Here is a 16,850-nt window from a genome sequence, read left to right as displayed (position 1 = left end):
ATTCACCTGCAGCAAATCCAAAACAAGCCAAGGAGCTGCTCCCAGCCTGTCCATGCTGTGCCATTCCCACATCCCAAGCCGCGGGTCGGCACGGGGCGGCAGTCGGGTGGGATTTGGTTCAAACTCTCCGTCTGTCAGTGATTGTTCTAATGGCTCCTTTCAGCTCAGCCTACACAAGCAATTCAGGGCAGAGCTTTGGCACCCCTGCTCCCCGTGCCGAGGGCTCCTCCCGTGTCCCGCAGCTGCTCCCAGGCCCTCGATGCTGTTGGGAATGAGCGCCTGCAGCAGGAAGGCGCTGACCCTGCTCAGCAGCGTGTTCGCCGTCTGCGGCCTCGGCCTCCTGGGCATCTCCGTCAGCACTGATTACTGGCTCTACCTGGAGGAGGGCATCGTCCAGCCCCAAAACCAGACAGCCGAGATCAAGCTGTCGCTGCACTCAGGGCTCTGGAGGGTCTGCTTTCTGGCAGGTATGGTCTCCCAGCCAAAAACATCCCCTTGGTTTGTTGTGTGTCAGTGCCAGTTAGCAGGAAAGGGGCAAGAAAAAGGGGATTTTTAGAGGCTCCACCCATCTCTGCTTCCAAACTCAGGCACAACCTTTGGCAAGCAATATCATTGCCTCATGCCCGACTTTAACAGTCCAAAGCATAAATGTGCCTTTGCATACAGGCTTTGGTGAGTTTGCTGCTGCCCTGCCAGACCCCCTGCCCTGTTCCAGAGCTGCAGCCATGATGCCTTGGGCAGCAGCTAAAAACTTTCCATTTCATCCCTGCAAAATTTAGATTCAGGTCAGCTGGACCATTCCCTCTGTCTGTGCCAAGTTTGATGAAGCAACTTGGCTTGAATAGAAGTTGAATAGAACCCAAAGGGAATGGGAATCTCAGCGTGACCAATCTGAAATGTCACAAAGTTTTAACCGCTTTGGAAAAGTCAGGGGAGAAGTGAGGAGCTCTGATATCGCCCCTGGGGTGACCTTTAACCCTCTGGCTTCAGGATTCACATTTTTATCTGTCTGCCGCAGGTGAGGAGCGTGGCCGGTGCTTCACCATCGAATATGTGATGCCCATGAACATCCAGCTGACATCTGAATCCACAATCAATGTCCTGAGTAAGTGGTTTGGTGGGGTTCCACCCTTTACATCCTGCAAAGCACTAAGGGGTCACTAAGGAACCTCCCCAAGAAATCCCATTTGTGTCCTTGCCAAAGAAGCTCTGAGTTCCTCGACAGTGCTGCCACGCAAGGATGCAACTACATTTTTTACTATGGGAATTACCCAGTGTGCTCCTAAGCTTTTGGGGACATCCCTTTCTAATGGCAGGATGCCCATGGAGGCTCTAAGCTGTGCAATTTCACTGTCACTGGCTATTCAGCACTAATGTTCATCGCAGTGTTTGGCTTTTTAGTCTCCTCTCCATAATTTGCAGCTGTTTTTATTCCCTAGCAATTTTGCCCATTATATCGCAAGATGAATTAAGGATGGAGTGTCACAACTCTCATGATGAATTCTGCAGTCATTTCTGATTTAATAAACAGAAGTGTTCTGCAAACACTTAACCAGTGAAGCTAGAGAAAAATGCAGGTTCTGATGGTTTCCTATGCAACACTCCACACAGGAACCCTCAGAAATGCAAACACCATGGAGGTGAGACACTGCCACAGTGCCCAGAGATTCTGTGGATGCTCCATCCCTGGAAGTGTTCAAGGCCAGGTTGGATGGGGCCTGGAGCAACCTGGGACAATGGAAGGTGTCCCTGCCACGGCAGAGAGTTGGAACGTAAGGTCCCTTCCAACCCAAACCATTCTGTGATTCCATAATTCTATGTTTTACTCAGCTCATTAGCAAGGAGAGAAACCCAGACAGAACATGGTCCGAGCAGGAGAGCTGGAGCCCTCTCACCCAGCTAAGCCCATTTCTTGCACTATTTAGGGAATACTAACCTGTTTTCACTTCCCTCTGCTCCTCTCTCCACAGAGATGATCCGCTCAGCCACCCCCTTCCCTCTGGTCAGCCTCTTCTTCATGTTCATCGGCTTCATCCTGAGCAACATTGGCCACATCCGGCCTCACAGGACCATCCTCGCCTTCGTCTCAGGGATATTCTTCATCCTGTCAGGTGAGCTTTGCAAGCCAGGTTTTTTCCTGACAGCCCTTGAGCATGGAGCTCATTTGCTTCGGTAGCTGCTGGTGCTCTCCTAAGCTGCCCTGGTGACTCTTTGTTGGAGTCATCACTCCCAGCTCAGCCCCACAGCCTGATCAGCCTTTGTGGGATGGATGCAGAGCTCATTTGTGGAAATGAGGGGAAAGGCCCCCACCACTCGTGCAGGAGCAGGTGCTGGGGAGAGGATGCTTCTCGTGGAACATCAGTCACAGGAGAGATCTGCAACTTCAAACTGCTCAGTTGGGCTGTGTCTACATGAGAAAAGTGAATGTTTTATTTATGGTGTTGTGCGAATGCTAAACAAATAGCTGTGACAGCTGAGCTTTGAAGCAGCTCCTACTGGAGCCAGCTCCCTCCTCCCAGTGCACACAGACTTCCCTGAACAGGGAATGTTTGACTGGAATGAGAGGAGTGCCCTGGGTTAGTGCAGCAGGAGTGCAGCTCCTTTACCCAGCCATTACAAGCACACTCCCACAATTTTTTTACTTTCCCCCAAAAGTCAGGCCTTCAAGAAGGTGCTTCTTCAGTAGCTTCATCCCTGATGTGTTCCCCACTGTCCTTCTCCAGGTCTGTCACTGGTGGTGGGGCTGGTCCTCTACATATCCAGCATTAATGACGAGATGCTCAACAGGACCAAGGACTCGGAGTCGTTCTTCAATTACAAATATGGGTGGTCCTTTGCCTTCTCTGCCATCTCGTTCCTTCTCACAGAGGTACCGCATCCCTGCAACAAGTGCATCCCATTCCCAGGGGTGGGCAGACTGAGGCTTTTTGGCAAAAAGAGGGCTCAGATGGGGTTTAAGGGAGGGCTGTGAGGGCAGAGGGATAATGCATAGCATGAAGGGGACGTATGGGGGGACAGACCCACTCTGGAGCACTAGTGGGGCATTTGATCACAATTTGATGCTGAGCATGAAAAGCAGAGGAGGAGATGTGGTTGTGCCACATTATTTACTGCACAGATCCAAGGCATGGGGCAGGGAAGTAATGGCCCTCGGGTGCTTTTGAGCATCAGCAGCAGTGCAAAAAAAGGCAATTTCTATTTTGTCCTGTTTGGGTGGTGGTGCAGAAGGCAGCCATGGGCAGGGAGGGCCTCAGGCCGTGTCTCTGTCCCGCAGAGTGCCGGGGTGATGTCTGTGTACCTGTTCATGAAGCGCTACACGGCCGAGGACCTCTACCGACCCCACCCTGGCTTCTACCGGCCCCGCTTGAGCAACTGCTCCGACTACTCAGGGCAGTTCCTGCACCCAGACACGTGGGGACGGGGCCGCAGCCCCTCGGACATCTCCAGCGAGGCGTCCCTGCAGATGAACAGTAACTACCCAGCCCTGCTCAAGTGCCCCGACTATGACCAGATGTCCTCGTCCCCCTGCTGAGCCCCGCCGGCCCCGCGCCCACTCTGATGGTCGCCACATCCCGACTCCGTTTGTCTTTTTTTAGGCCACTCTTTCAGGCCAATTCTCTATTTATAGGAGCGTAAATATAACCAGAGAGATTGGTTATATAACCAGTAGTGTAACCTAGAGAATTGGGATATATCCCTTTCTTTGTTTTTTGGGTTGTTTTAGTCCTCCCTGCATAACTAAGAATCTCTCCAAAGTCCTCTTCTCTCAGCTCATCCCGCTGAGCAAACAGCAGTTCTGCCTGGGGGATAAATCCAGGGCTGGACTCGAGAGCAGGAAAAAGAAAATAGAGTAGAACTAAGGAAAAAACGGTGTATTTTTTTGGTGTAGATAGGTAGGCTGCTACAGTTTGTGTATTCAACTGTATCATTGAATTCTGTATTTACTGGCCTGAGTGCCAGCAGGCATAAAAGATTCGTGTAACTTTCCAAGAAGTAACCAGCATTAGAAAAATAGAAATTTCATCTCGACCGAACACTTACTGATTGGTATCTCTCACTGCTGGATATCACTTCCAACCAGGCTGGAATGGGAAATAGCCATCCTTTGATGAGATCTCATCAGGCTTGGACATAAGCAGGTTGTTGTTCCTCTGTGGCCACTTGCAAACTGTTGCTTAAAAATCCCATGTTAGACTGGAGGCACCCTGGGGTGCTGAGCTTCAGGGGTGGCTCCAGCACCCAAATTTCCTCTGCCATCCTACAGACAGGAGGTCTGAAGTGTCAATGGGAGAATTTCAGTGCAGCATTGAGTGGAAAACAACCTACAGCTTTCCCATGGGAAACATTAAGTGAAGGATTTAGGAAAAATTGTGGCCAGAAGTTATTTCAGTGAAAGGCAAGATCCCAAACTGGTGTAAAGTGATGTAGCTGAGATCAATGATACAAGTCCACTGCTGCAAAGTAGTTGGCTTATATTACATTTTGGCAAGAAAATGGTATTTTTGCTGCTTTTGTGTGTGTGTGTACATAAACTTTATTTTGAGGTTTTAAGTTTTAAAATTTCATTTGATGCTTTGGCATTTTGGCCCTAGCCAGCTGCCAGGGGAGAGCATCACTGGTGGAAAACAAAGGGCAGGGAAGGAAAAAGCTGTGATCCCTTGTGTGAGCCCCAGCTTGTCACCTTGCAGGAGAAAGAGCTTTGTCCAAACTTTATTTCTGTTCTTGTTATTTTAAACCATTCTGAAAATTTCCCTTCTGCAAAACAAAACTGTCTGGGGATTCGTAGTATATTTGAGCTTGTTTTGTCTTACTGTTAATTAAAAGAAATAGAATATACACAGTTTTAACCTCATTTGTAGCACACTGTGTAATGAATGTTGCACCTCTTCGTTGTTATTATTTAATATTATTATCTATTATTTGCTATTAAATATTTATTATATATAAACTCCTCCAAAGTAGGGGCCAAGTCCTGGTGCAGCACCACTGTTTGCATCCATTATAACACCCATTCCACAGGACATCGCTGCAGGAGTATATCCAGCCAGCTCTGGAACAGGATTATTCCTCCCCAGTTCCTCCAGATAAGCAAGTAATGCATCTCTAGTTATATCTGGGTAGACTCCTGATTTGTAAAATTTTAAAATCAGGGCATCTTTTTGTAGACACAGTTCTATTTACCCTCAGTTTCTGTATGACCCACAAACATGACCCTCTCACTTAAGTCCCTGTTTTTAAGTGACAGGTTGGCTGCTGGGAAGGTTCAAGCACTAAAGCACAACCCAGCCCCACCATCAAGAAACAAATCTGCTGTCCCTTACCTGGCCCAGACTGATAAACCATCAGTTTTTCATCAGGATCTCCATATTCAGTGTGAATTTGGCTCCAAAAAAGCACTGGAGTTCACAAGCAATCATTTTGAGTTTCCCAGGGCCTGGTCTGGTTTGCTGGGCTTGATGCTGGTGATTTTTGGTGGCTCAAAGGCTATTGCCTCTGCATGTTGCCCTTGATGGATCCTTATATTCTCAGTCCTTCTTGGGAGGGAGATGTTTAGGATCACCAAAACTGGTGATGCCCAGAGGCACAAGGGCTCTCCCATGGCCACACTCCTGCACACTGGGGAGTGATCTTGTGGATTAATCCTGTGCAGTACCATGAGATGTCCCTGTCCACAAGTGGAATTTTCCTTTGCACTGATTAAACACAGAATTATTCATTTTATAAATTAAAATGTTTGCCTATACAAGTAGGAGAAATTAGAAAAACTTCATGGCTTCCTCAAGGCCCCAGAAGGTTTAGCAGAGTCTAGGGGTGAATTAGAAAAGTAATTATTCTAATTCATTGGACAGATTCATTGAAGAGATTCTCATCATGTGGCTGCTTTGTGAGCCTGGGAGTTCACACATTGACTTAGTGAGCACAAGTGCAGGACTGCCAGAAGAAATCTGTTAAAATAAATGTTTGCTGCTAGTTCAGTAAATGCATATTTTGGGTAGGAAAATGTGGTGTTTGCAAAGCATCAGCAGCAATGGTTGTGCCTCTGGGTGCTGTTCTGTCCCTCCCAAAGTGCCTGGTGTGACAGCAGCTCTCTATATGGATGGCTGTGGGCCTCTTAATGCAGTTAGCACACCTTCATGGACTGTGGAGAAACTTTTCCAGAGCCTTTGATCCTGGTAGACGTGATCTGGGTGAGGAGCTGGGGAGAGCCCAGCCACCTGCCAGGCCCACCTGTCCCAAGAACCACCCTGGAGCCGCAGTTCTCCAAGCAATAACTGCTTAGTAAATACATGCAGCACCCCCTTAGGACACCTATTAATAATTTTATCACCTCTTCCAGCATGGTTTCACCCCACATCTTTCCTTCTTCATGAATAACACTCAGTCACCTCCTTCAGTCTTTCTCCTGCCCACTTCAGTGATGGCCTTTCACGGTGTTCTGTGTCTGGTGCTTTGACTGCAAATAAAGAAAAAGTGGAGTTTGAGGGTAAGCTACCAATTAAATTAGAGGTTTTACCCCTATGAGTCCTTAAATTCACCCCATGGGATGAGCCAAGCCTCCCCCAGACCCGTGGGAAGGTGACTGTTGTCTGACACTGCACAGAAAATGGTTTGCGCTTAGAAGCAAAAAAATCTTGTTTTGCATGAATGACTAACTGGTGTCAGAGTGTGTCTGCACATGGCTGTGTCTCCTTTAACTACAGCGTGAAAGCGAGTTACTGGGGTTAAGGGTTAAATAAAGCCTGAACCAGGTGTAGTTCCCTGCTCCAGGTGCTGCTCAGGCCTGCAGCAGGTAAAGCATTTCTGTCCCTGCCATCAGCCTCCCACACACACACCTCTCTCAGCCTGGGTGTCCTGTGGATCCACGGCAAGGGGATGGATGGATGGATGGATGGATGGTGACTGAGGAAATGGCATGTGGGAGGTGAGTGAACCCCCAGCTCAGGGGAGGCTGGTTGAAGAGGTGGATGCTCTGAGATCTTCTCAGGGAACTCCCAGGAGCCACCCTCCCCCTCTGTGTTTGGGGTTTTTAAATCAAATCCCCTTCCTGTAAGCCCATAGAGGCATTTTGTGGTCTGTATCTCCTGAGACATGAAAGCTCCTCTGCCAGCATCCCCAGGACTCTTCTCATTCCCCCTTACACCACAACACTCCCATGGCCCCAGGTGCGATGCAGCCCTGGTGGGAACCATTTTCCCGTTAGTAGTGTCCTGAAAACCCTTACTGAACCATGGGGTGTGGATGCAAGAGGTTCATTAAAGACCAATCACGAGCAGTAATGAAGTGGCCAAGAATAATAAGGTTGTGCTGGGTCTTATTCTCCTGCAGTTGCTGCTGGAGCAGCTTGAAGCTCCAGAGCCCTTTCTTGCAAAGTGAAAAGAATACAATTATATCTAAAAATTAACACATAGGTGCAGATGACCTGCCCTCCAGTGCTGCTCCCCTTGCAGCTACAGTGGCAGTGGGTACGAGGAGCCACTGGGAAGGTTCAGGTGAGGCAGGAGACTCTGTGGAACCCCCCTCAGGGCAGGGATGCAGACTAAGAGCCCGGCTGAGCTGGTGAAGCTGCTGGTGTGGTAAGATGAGGTTTGGGCAGATATTTTGGGGCAAGCTGGTGCTGCTCTTGCCCAGGAGTGGGGCATGGAGCTGTTGATCAAGTAGGCAGGGGGAGAGCAAATCCTTCTGCTGGGGAAGCCCCAGATGAACTTTGCTGTTGCATCATCTGGACACAGGGTTGAAGACCTGTGCCCTTTATCATCTTTGAGCAGACAGGACCCAAAGGTATTTTATTAGGGTGCTTTCCAGGCACACACCACTGTGGCAGGATGAGGAGCTGACTTGGTGTACACAGCGTGGGGGTTTCTAGCTCACAGTGTTCTGCTCTCAAGTCCTTGTATTGCATTATTAATACTATTTGTCAAGGTTGTGTATTCATTTTCCCAAATGTGAGTTGGCCCCATGGGCTATTCAAGGTGTGCTAAGAAATTAGTCGTATTCCTCCCTGCTGATAGCTTGTTAGCTGGGCAGAGCTGGTGTGCTTGTGCCGGGCATGCTGTGTGAGCAGGCAGAATATTCACCTGAGTAAATATTCCTCCACTAATGAGAAGTAGCTGAGAGATGCTTATTTTCTTCTTCTTCCTTCCTCATGGGATTTATTTATTTACTTCTTACTTTTTTCCCCAAATTGACAGTCAAACCTACCTAGAAAAAACAGCTTTTTTCCTTCTTGTTTTCCTTGTCCAGTTTTGGGGTCTTGGTAGGGTCTCCTTCACCCCACTGCAGCACCCTTTGCTCCACCAGCTCTTTGTGCCCAAGAACCACAGCAGCTCTTTAACTCTTCTTTCTGCAAACTGGCTGCACCACAGCTGTCCTGGACAGAGGCAAGCTGTGACTCCTGGGCAGGGAGCGGGGTGTCCCCAGGGTGTCCCCAGTGCCCCAGCTGCTCCGTGGGTGCCACCATGGCTGGGATGCTCCACTGACCTTTCCTGTGTGCACAGCAGGGTTTCTGTCTATAGCTATTGTGTAGATGTCAAATCCCAGCCTGTTCCCATGGATACAGTAGAATGTAGAGTGAGAAGAGCTGCCTTGTTGCTTTATCTTCAGGTAGGGTTTTATATACCTCAGATTTTGGGTTCTGGTGGCCTCAGTGGGCAGTGGCTGTAAAGGGCAGGAGGTGGCTGCAACAATTGCCCTGTGTGTCTTTAATTGCAAGCCAGTCTCCCAGATGTAACCCCTCTTTTCACACCACTTTATCTTCAAATCTCTGGTCAATTCGGTCTTTGTGGAAGCAAGATTCTTTTTCATTACTATTACAATTTGTAACACAGGAAAGCACTATTTCCACAAAAAAAAAAAAAAAATTAGCCTCTACTGTGTTGCCAGATTATATCCCAAGGGCTGGATTTGATGAATAGATTGACTCTAACTGGATATTTTCATGTCTTGAGCAGTTTGCACCGTGATGTTCTGAGGACTCTGTCCAGCGCTTTTAATCAAACCACCTCGGAACTCCCCAAGCCTCATCCCTCTCTCCATTTCCGGTGAAAGGAGAAGTATTCACACAGAAACTGTGATTAATATGCCTTGAAAATACGCAGCACCAGCAGTCAAGGTTATTCCCCAAAAGGCCATCACTTTTGTCACCGGCTCCGGACAAATCTCCTGGCTGTGATGAGATGCAGCTGCTCTTAATCTTTAATGTTAGGATAGCGTGCGTTCATTTTCTTAGAGGCAAAACAAATGTGACAGGGGTGCAGAGAAGGTGTTCCATAGCTTGTGCTTATCCAGGTTTTGCAGCTGCTTAAACTGAGGCTGCTGCAGCTCCATGTGCCCAAAGGGCAGCACCAGCCGCGTCAGGTCCTGGTTAAGCGGCTCATTTTGGATCAAAGTCACTCTTACCTCAATTAGTCCCAACCACCATCAGCACCTCTGGATCTACATGTAGATAAATCCCCAGACCTGAGATTCAGCTTTGTTGCTAATTAGCAAAGTATTTAGGCACGTGCTGAAGTCCCTTGGACTCCAGCAGGATCCACCTCGGAGCCAAAATTAAGCCCAAGCAAAGCTCTGCTGAACAAGAGCTGCCTTTGCTTAATAGCGCTTGGTAGTTGGGTTTCGTGTATCCTGTAGAGGAGCTGGAAGGCACAAAAGAGGAGACAGTACAGAGACATAACCATAAATTTATTATTTTCTACGGTGATAACACTTTTAATGAGGTTCACAAAAATATAACCCTGAGGCTCTCACATCTGCCTGACATCCTGACACGCACCAGCTTCCCGCTGCAACTGCAGGGGAAAACCTGCCAAGGAAGCTGAAAGGTGTTATTTAATTAATAACAGCTAATTTGAATACATACTGAAATGTCACTCTGCTGATCCCAAGGGGAGTGTGGGGAGTTCACCTCCGTGGGAAAGGGAACACGATCGGTGTCATGCGCAGAAGGAGCAGCAGAGTCTGTCCTGTCAGTGCAGGTCAGATCCTGCTCAATTCTGTGTGTTTAATAAGTAAATCTATGGCATTTAGATTTAGCAGAACTGAGTGCTGTGGGGGCCTTAATGCTGGCTTAATCTGCCTCCAGCTCGGCTCATCAAAGGCTGCTGAAGTGAGGGGATAAGAGAATTTGTGGCACTAGCCAAGGCTGTGTAGTGCCCATCCAACATCTTAAATTGAGATAATGTGGCTTTTAAAGCCTTGCTTCTATACTAAACAAGCTCAAATATCTGAGTGAGAGCTCTTGATTATCCTGGAAAAGTAAATTGTGCTTTATTTTAGCAGAAATTACGGGGTCTGTTTCTGGAGAGAGCATCCCCAGCTCCTGCTGCACTTAAACTTTGGGGTGACCTGCGTTTGTCCAGGACAATAGGATTATCTATTATTTAGTGTTATTATTCATAATTTAGATAAACAGAGAAGGTCTCTCCAGCAGTGCAGAACACATACATATAAAATCCCCATCAAATTATTTATTTCCATATAAATTATGTACTGTCAAAACTGTTCTACTGATCTGAAGGTTAAAGGCTTCATCATGGAAATGTAGCAGCTCCCTGTCATCTTGATCAGAATGTGATTATTTACAGGAAAAAAAGCATCGTAGTGGCTGTGGGTTTCCTACTGATCTGCTTCAGCAGCCCTGTCTGACTGAGAACAGCTGAAATACATGAAATAAAACCACAAACCTATGGTTGTTTCATCTTCCCATAAAAAGTAGGTCATATCCCCAAGTGAGATGTATTTTATTCATGTAAATACATTTTTACAATTAAAAATGCAACAAAAACTATGTTCATATCAACAAAGCTGAGCCTGGTGAAACTGGGTTAGGGCTGATGTCAGGGCCTCCTTGGGCAAAGCCTTGCTGATGGATGATCAGCTCCCTCAGGCCTCTACTGTGGGCACAGATCCTCAAACCACATATTTTGGAGCAGGAAAGTGAAGCAGAAGAAGAGTGAAAGAGCTTAAAGCTTTCCATATTGAGTTCCATATAGGAATAATTATGGCTGCTATTTTAAGAAGTTGTTTAATAATGTTAAACCGATGACAGGCTGAGATTATAACCCTGCCACCTCCATGCTCCTGGGGGCTTTTTCTTCCCCACTCCCACCCCACAGTCAGTTCTTGTATATTTGCATTTTCCCAAGCCAATTATTGTGCTCCAAAGGCTCTGGACCAAGCTGGGAATCGCTTTGCACAAGGGGAGAGGACAAGGCATAAGCCCCTCTCCTGGTGTGTATCTGGAATTTGCTCAGCAGCAATATCTGCATTGTCCTTCAGTCCAGGAAAATATTTTAGGGTAAGTCAGAGCTGCTTCTGGGGCTGAGAGGTCACCCCAAAGGTACCACCCTGCATGTGTGGGGCTGCAGACTTCAGGAAAACACACCTCTGTCTCAGCTTTCCTATTTGTAAACCAGAAACTGTACCCTTGATTGGCAGCTTGGCACTTTGGGACCTCTGGATGAAGTGTGCTGCCCCTAGCATGCACACAGATAATTAATGATTTTTTTTCTGGAGGTTTAATGTCTTGTTTGTGCTGCATGGTGATCAGCACTGAGCTCCTCCTCACAGGATGCTCCCTCCCCAGTTAGGGGCCTGCAACAGAAATTGGAGCTGCTTATTGAAACTGCCCTGACAGGGATGTCAGGGCTGTCCTAGGGACATGCATAACCAAAAAATTAGAGCCTGAAACAGAGGAAGAAGAAAAAAATAAGCTAAAAAAAAATGGGACTTTCTGCCACATTTTCCTATTTTTCTGGTGTTTCGTTTGTAATAAGGGGGAAAAAAAAAGAAAGGGTTTGAGTGCAGCTGGCTGTTGTTTAAGAAGGAGGGTAGGAAAGCGATAGCCTGAAGTTCCCAAGGAGAGGGATGTGGGCTCATGTCGGTGCCTCCTCTGAAGCCATCACTGCGCCATTAATGGCCAGAAGAAACCTTATATCCTCTCTTTTCTCAGGTCTGTCCTTGTTCAAAGTGATGTCATCAGCTGGGATTCTTTTGGTTGATTGGTTATTTCTCGTGATGCTGGGGGTAGAATTGTCCTTTCCACACACATCACCTTTTTCCAGCTGGCAAGGAACAGCTGTTTTCCTGCCCCATGCTGGAGCTGCACAAGGAAAAAGAGATTAGGAAGATCAAAATGTAATTTCAAGTAGTGTGAAAATAGATCTGTCAACCTGGCCTATTTGCTTGAGGGTCCTTGGGCTGTGTTTGGTTGAGTTTTTTAAGGTTTCAGGAAAGATGCTGGAAAATAAATTAGGTTTCATTTAGCTCAGAGTAACAATTAAAACTTGGAAAGATCAGGGCCTGTTTAGGCAAATCAATTAAAAGATTGGCACATAAATTACGTGTACCTTCATCTTCCACTGTTCCTGTCATGCTGGGAGAACTTCAGACTGGGACTTTTGAAGGTGAGGCCGCTAATCCAACATGTGTTTCCATAAGCCCACCCTACAACTGTCCTTCCTTCCTGGTCTCTAACCTGGGATATTGTGGGCTTCTCTCTCAGGAGGTTTTCTCCATCGCCAGCTCCTCCAGCCTCTTTCATTTGAAGCAATTTTGTTCTGCATCTCCAAATTTATCCCCAGGAGCTTGAGGGAGCAGGCACACCCCACTGTCTGCTCACAGTGCTGAAGGAATCTGCTCATCCCACTCCAGGGGCTGTGGCTTTCCATCAGCGGGATAACTCTTGGGAAGGGCAGAAAGGTAAGAAGCCCTTGGGAAGTCCAGTCCCCGTTTCACACTCCCTCAGTGGTGGATTTAACCATTTTCACAATATACAAAGAAATTGGGAAAGGATTTTGAAAAGAATTGCTATTTAAAACAGAGAGAGCCTGGGGGGACCATGGACACAGCACAGAAGACACTGGAGACAGAAAGACATTGGATAGAAGGGGACCCTTCAGTCTAGAGGACAAGGGCTAGAGGAGCCTGGAATGGGACAAAATCCAACCAAAACTGTTAAAGAGGAGTTCCTGGTCTCAGCTTCAGCCCAGCAGCAGTGCTGGTGTTCGGGTTCTTGGGCTGTTCCCAGCATCCTGGACACACAATGGGGCTCGGCAGCAGGCTTGGGAACATCAGTGGCTGCTGTGGCATCCCAGCTGCAGCACTCATTGCATCAAATATTGATTATCCAAAGGGATGCAGGGAGCTCCCAGCCCGCAGCCCCCTGCCTGTGTGCCAGCAGGTCACAATCCAGGAAGCCAATATCAGATCTGTGACACCAAAAGTGCTTGGGAGGGACTTGAGGGACCGTCAGTGAGGCTGAGGGAAGGCCCCAGGATTGAAATACTGAAGAGCAGCCAGGATGATTCCCTAGTAACGACCTCAAGGAGACCCTGTCCTGCTCTGAAGGCTCTATTTGGCCTCCAACTGTGGCTGAAGGAGAGCAGCACCCAAACAGCAGCTGGGAATGATGATGGACAGACTCCCTGGATGGTTGGCAGTGTGGGGGATCAGCCAGGGCTGTGTGACAGCACCCAGCATCACTGAACCCCTGCTAGGGGGGCCTCCCTCCCCAAACACTCTGAGGGATTTGTTACTCCCGACAGCTTCTGTGCAAGGAGCTGAAGTGAAAGCTGGGATAAAACCTGCTCCTCGTCCAGGTCCAGGACACGGGGCCTGTGCTGCCCAGCACGTCCCTCCGGCTGCCGGGCTCCAGGGGCAGGGCAGGCTCTCAGCCTGACCCCTGTGCTCCCTGCCCAGGCTGTGCTGGAAATTCATGGCATTTGTTTTTTCACTGCAAACTGCCCCAGGGGACCTGGAGGGCAAGCGTCCAGCTGAGAGGTACCATCACTGCTGGGACAAGAGCAGCAGCCTGAGGAGCCCATCTGCCTGGCACGCTGGGGGAGTGACCCTTGCCAGCTCCAGAGCTGGCACTTGGTCCAGGCAGGGATGGATAAAATAACAGCTGGAGAATCCCCACCCATTCTTCCTTCGTGAAAGACGGAACAGGTTGTAAAGTTCACCCCTAATCCCAGAGATAGAAAAGCTGAAAATGTTTAAAATGTGGAGTTTTGAACACTTTCATGTTCCTTTTTCTTTTCACTTAAAAACATTGTGGAATGAACATGTGCAGCAGTTTCCATCCTGAACTGCTCATAGCTGGGAAGGGGAAACGCTGAGTTCCAGAGGGACTTCTTAATAATTTCCCCCCTCCCCCCCCCCAGCAGAAAATGTCTTTTCATAGTCTGGAGCTGGGGGGACACTGGGGCTGGGGTGGCTGAGGGACGCCGGGGATGCCTCTCCCCGCAGCCGCCCCGCAGCCGCCGCCGCTGGTTTCGCAGCACCCTCTCCTGCTCCTACGGCGAAACAGCAGCCGGGAAGGCTGGGAGACTCCCAGAAATTGTTTTTTCCATCTCCACTGATCCTGTAAATGATCCTCACCGACCCTGAGCCCCACTGATCACATTTGGGAACACAGGAGGCTGAAAATGCAGGTGAAACTCTTTCTGGAGAGGCAACGGAGGGGGCTGCCCTCTGGAAATGATGCAGCTCCTGCAGAAAGGCTTTCATTTGTTTTTTTCAAGAACTAAAAGCAGAGCTCAGTCTTCTCTCAGGTGTAACTCGCAGAGGCTGTCAGGAATTTAATAAAGCAAAAATATTTTAAAACAACAACAAAACAAAAACTAAAACAAGAAAAATACTAGGGTAGGCTCAGATTTAAAAAATGTATATATGGATACTGCTTAAGAGCAGAAAGGAACAGCTAATAGGGGCAAAGAAAGTGTAAAGTCACTCAGCTAGTGACAAAATTGCTGTTTTGGGACCAAACAGTGGCCAAAACCTTCCCCATATCCATGCAGTGCTCCCGCTTTGGTCCTGCAGTGTCACAGCCCCAGCAGCTCACTCTGATTTAAACCAGACATGTCCCTGCACCAGCAGAAACCCTGGGGCTGCCGGAGGGGTGTGAAAAATGTAGTAAGGGAGACACAAACCATGAAACAACTACCAGAGACTGGTTTCTGATGGGCCTGTGGGTGGTTTCTCTGGTGTCTGCTGGAGATAGATTCCCGCAGAAATTCTTCCTCCGGGAGGGGCTTTAGCAGCCTCCTTCTCTTTCATCCAGCTGTTTGCAGTGACTCTGTAGCACTCTTACATTGCTCCAGCTGGGATCCCACATCAAACTGAAACAGCTCAGGAGTTCGAAAGGTGCAGAAAGACTCTGACCGGTCTCTGGACTATCACACACTGACCACACAAAGCAGGTTTTCCTTGGAAGGAATGGTAAAGAAAAAAACAACTGAAAGTTTTATAAATTCCTAGCAGATGGAGAAAAGGCAATACAGTATGAAAGGGCAGAATGAAGGACCCCTGGAGTACCACCAACGTAGTGCTGTGGCAGGGGAGATGCAGCACCTTCAAGCAAGCAAAGCCAAACAAGAATGTGGGCTTGGAGAAAGGAATCAGAAAGCACAGAAGCAAAGGAGCCACTTAAACCTGCACGGAGCAGAGAAGGGGGATAGCACCCAGTCCTGTGCCGGTGCTGGCAGAAAAGTGGAATCAGGGATTTTCTGGAAAATGGCGTCGAAGCCGTAACAGCAAATATCCAGGTTAAATACCCGGGCTTTCCTGAAAGCCTGAGAACCAACTGGTGGTGGTTTCACCCCTTCCAGCACAGATTCCCAGCCCTCCTTCCCCCACGTGGAGCATCTTGGAGCTGGATAATTGATTTTGTTCTGTATTTTCATCTCACTGGTTGCTCAGAGTACCACAGGAAACCCTCCCCGTGGGTGTCAGGACCCCACTGCCAGCTGCTGTCACAGGTGGTTACCGAAGATTTCAGTGGACCCGCATTTTCTGCTATGTAGAAGTGCTGGGTTTATGACATTCAGTAAAAGGGATCTCACTCCTGCCTTTGCTTAGACATTGAGGATACTCCACATTTACACTATTGGACATGGGAAAGCAGAAAGCAAGCAGATGCCCCACAAGGGGAAGAGCCTGACATGGGAAATATCCTGCCCTTCTCTAGGTCCATAGCTCCAGGGCAGGAGCTTTATCATACTATAATGGAGCAGGTTTTTTATTCTGGCAAAGAGATGTGTCAATAAACACCTCTTTGGTGTGATTTCTGCCAGCTGAGCTTTGATTCATGTGGCCTCTGAAGCTACCTCGGGGATACAGCTACACAAAACACATGGATTTTGTTGCTAAGAGTTGAAAGCCTCAATGTGGACAGAATTGACCCTCCAATAAATGCTGTCCTAATAAGGGCTGCCTTGCTCCAGCCGGGCTGCAGCACTGGGCAGCTCAAGGTGGGTTGCTCTGCTTAACCATGGACAGCCCAGACAGGGGGATCAGGGGAAACAATCCCACAAAATTACCTGGCAAAGGCAAGGAAAGAAGGAAGGAAGGCAAGGAAGAGGAGGGAAGATGGCACAAAAAATGTCCGTCCTGTGCAAGGGCAGGTGAATGCATCCTCCTGCATCTGACAGTGGCCTGCTGAGGACCAGAGCAAGGCAGGAGTAGAGAGGTCAGAATATTCCTTAAAAATTAAGGATGTTCAGAGAGCAAGAATCCCCCTGAGTTTATCTGTTATTATTTGGAAAAGAAAACAAATGAAAGGGGTTTTTATTATTAAGAGCCTGTCTGAGGAAGCCAAAGACCTCCTCAATATCTGCTTGAATTATTAAAGGGGATGAATCATTAAATACACTTTGAGATGCAGTCACAGGAACCAGGATAAATCAATCCCCCAGAAAAAGAAGCATCAGCTGAGGGTCTTATTTTCAACTGCTCTTCAGAGCAATTTCAAGGTGTGCAGGTCAGTGCTGCAGGAGGGCACCTGCTTCCCTTGACACCAATAACGCCTGCAGCACATGGATCTCAGGCCGTGGGGAAAGCTGCTGATTTCTGTG

The 16,850-nt window shown here is 48.1% G+C and overlaps 1 protein-coding gene across 6 annotated transcripts in view; it reads left to right on the top strand.

The window, feature by feature from the left end:
- The window catches only part of CACNG5 (calcium voltage-gated channel auxiliary subunit gamma 5), a 17,418-nt gene extending 10,936 nt beyond the window's left edge, over positions 1-6,482 (top strand). For 4 of the 6 annotated variants that reach the window (XM_017740759.1, XM_017740758.1, XM_017740761.1 and 1 more), the window contains exons 3-7: positions 164-467; positions 1,019-1,105; positions 1,971-2,111; positions 2,724-2,869; positions 3,275-6,482. In XM_017740759.1, the coding sequence (XP_017596248.1) occupies positions 260-467; positions 1,019-1,105; positions 1,971-2,111; positions 2,724-2,869; positions 3,275-3,532 (840 nt within the window). In that variant the 5' untranslated portion in view covers positions 164-259 and the 3' untranslated portion in view covers positions 3,533-6,482. Of the gene's footprint in view, positions 1-152; positions 468-1,018; positions 1,106-1,970; positions 2,112-2,723; positions 2,870-3,274 lie in introns of all 6 variants that reach the window. The other 2 variants (XM_008638662.2, XM_017740762.1) reach the window with 2 other exon arrangements.
- Positions 6,483-16,850: the final 10,368 nt, after the last annotated feature.

This window comes from Corvus brachyrhynchos, unplaced genomic scaffold, assembly GCF_000691975.1.
Source record: "Corvus brachyrhynchos isolate BGI_N302 unplaced genomic scaffold, ASM69197v1 scaffold218, whole genome shotgun sequence".
Lineage (NCBI taxonomy): Eukaryota > Metazoa > Chordata > Aves > Passeriformes > Corvidae > Corvus > Corvus brachyrhynchos.
The sequence above is the reverse complement of the archived record's forward strand: the minus strand, read 5'-3'. Positions and strand labels throughout refer to the sequence as shown.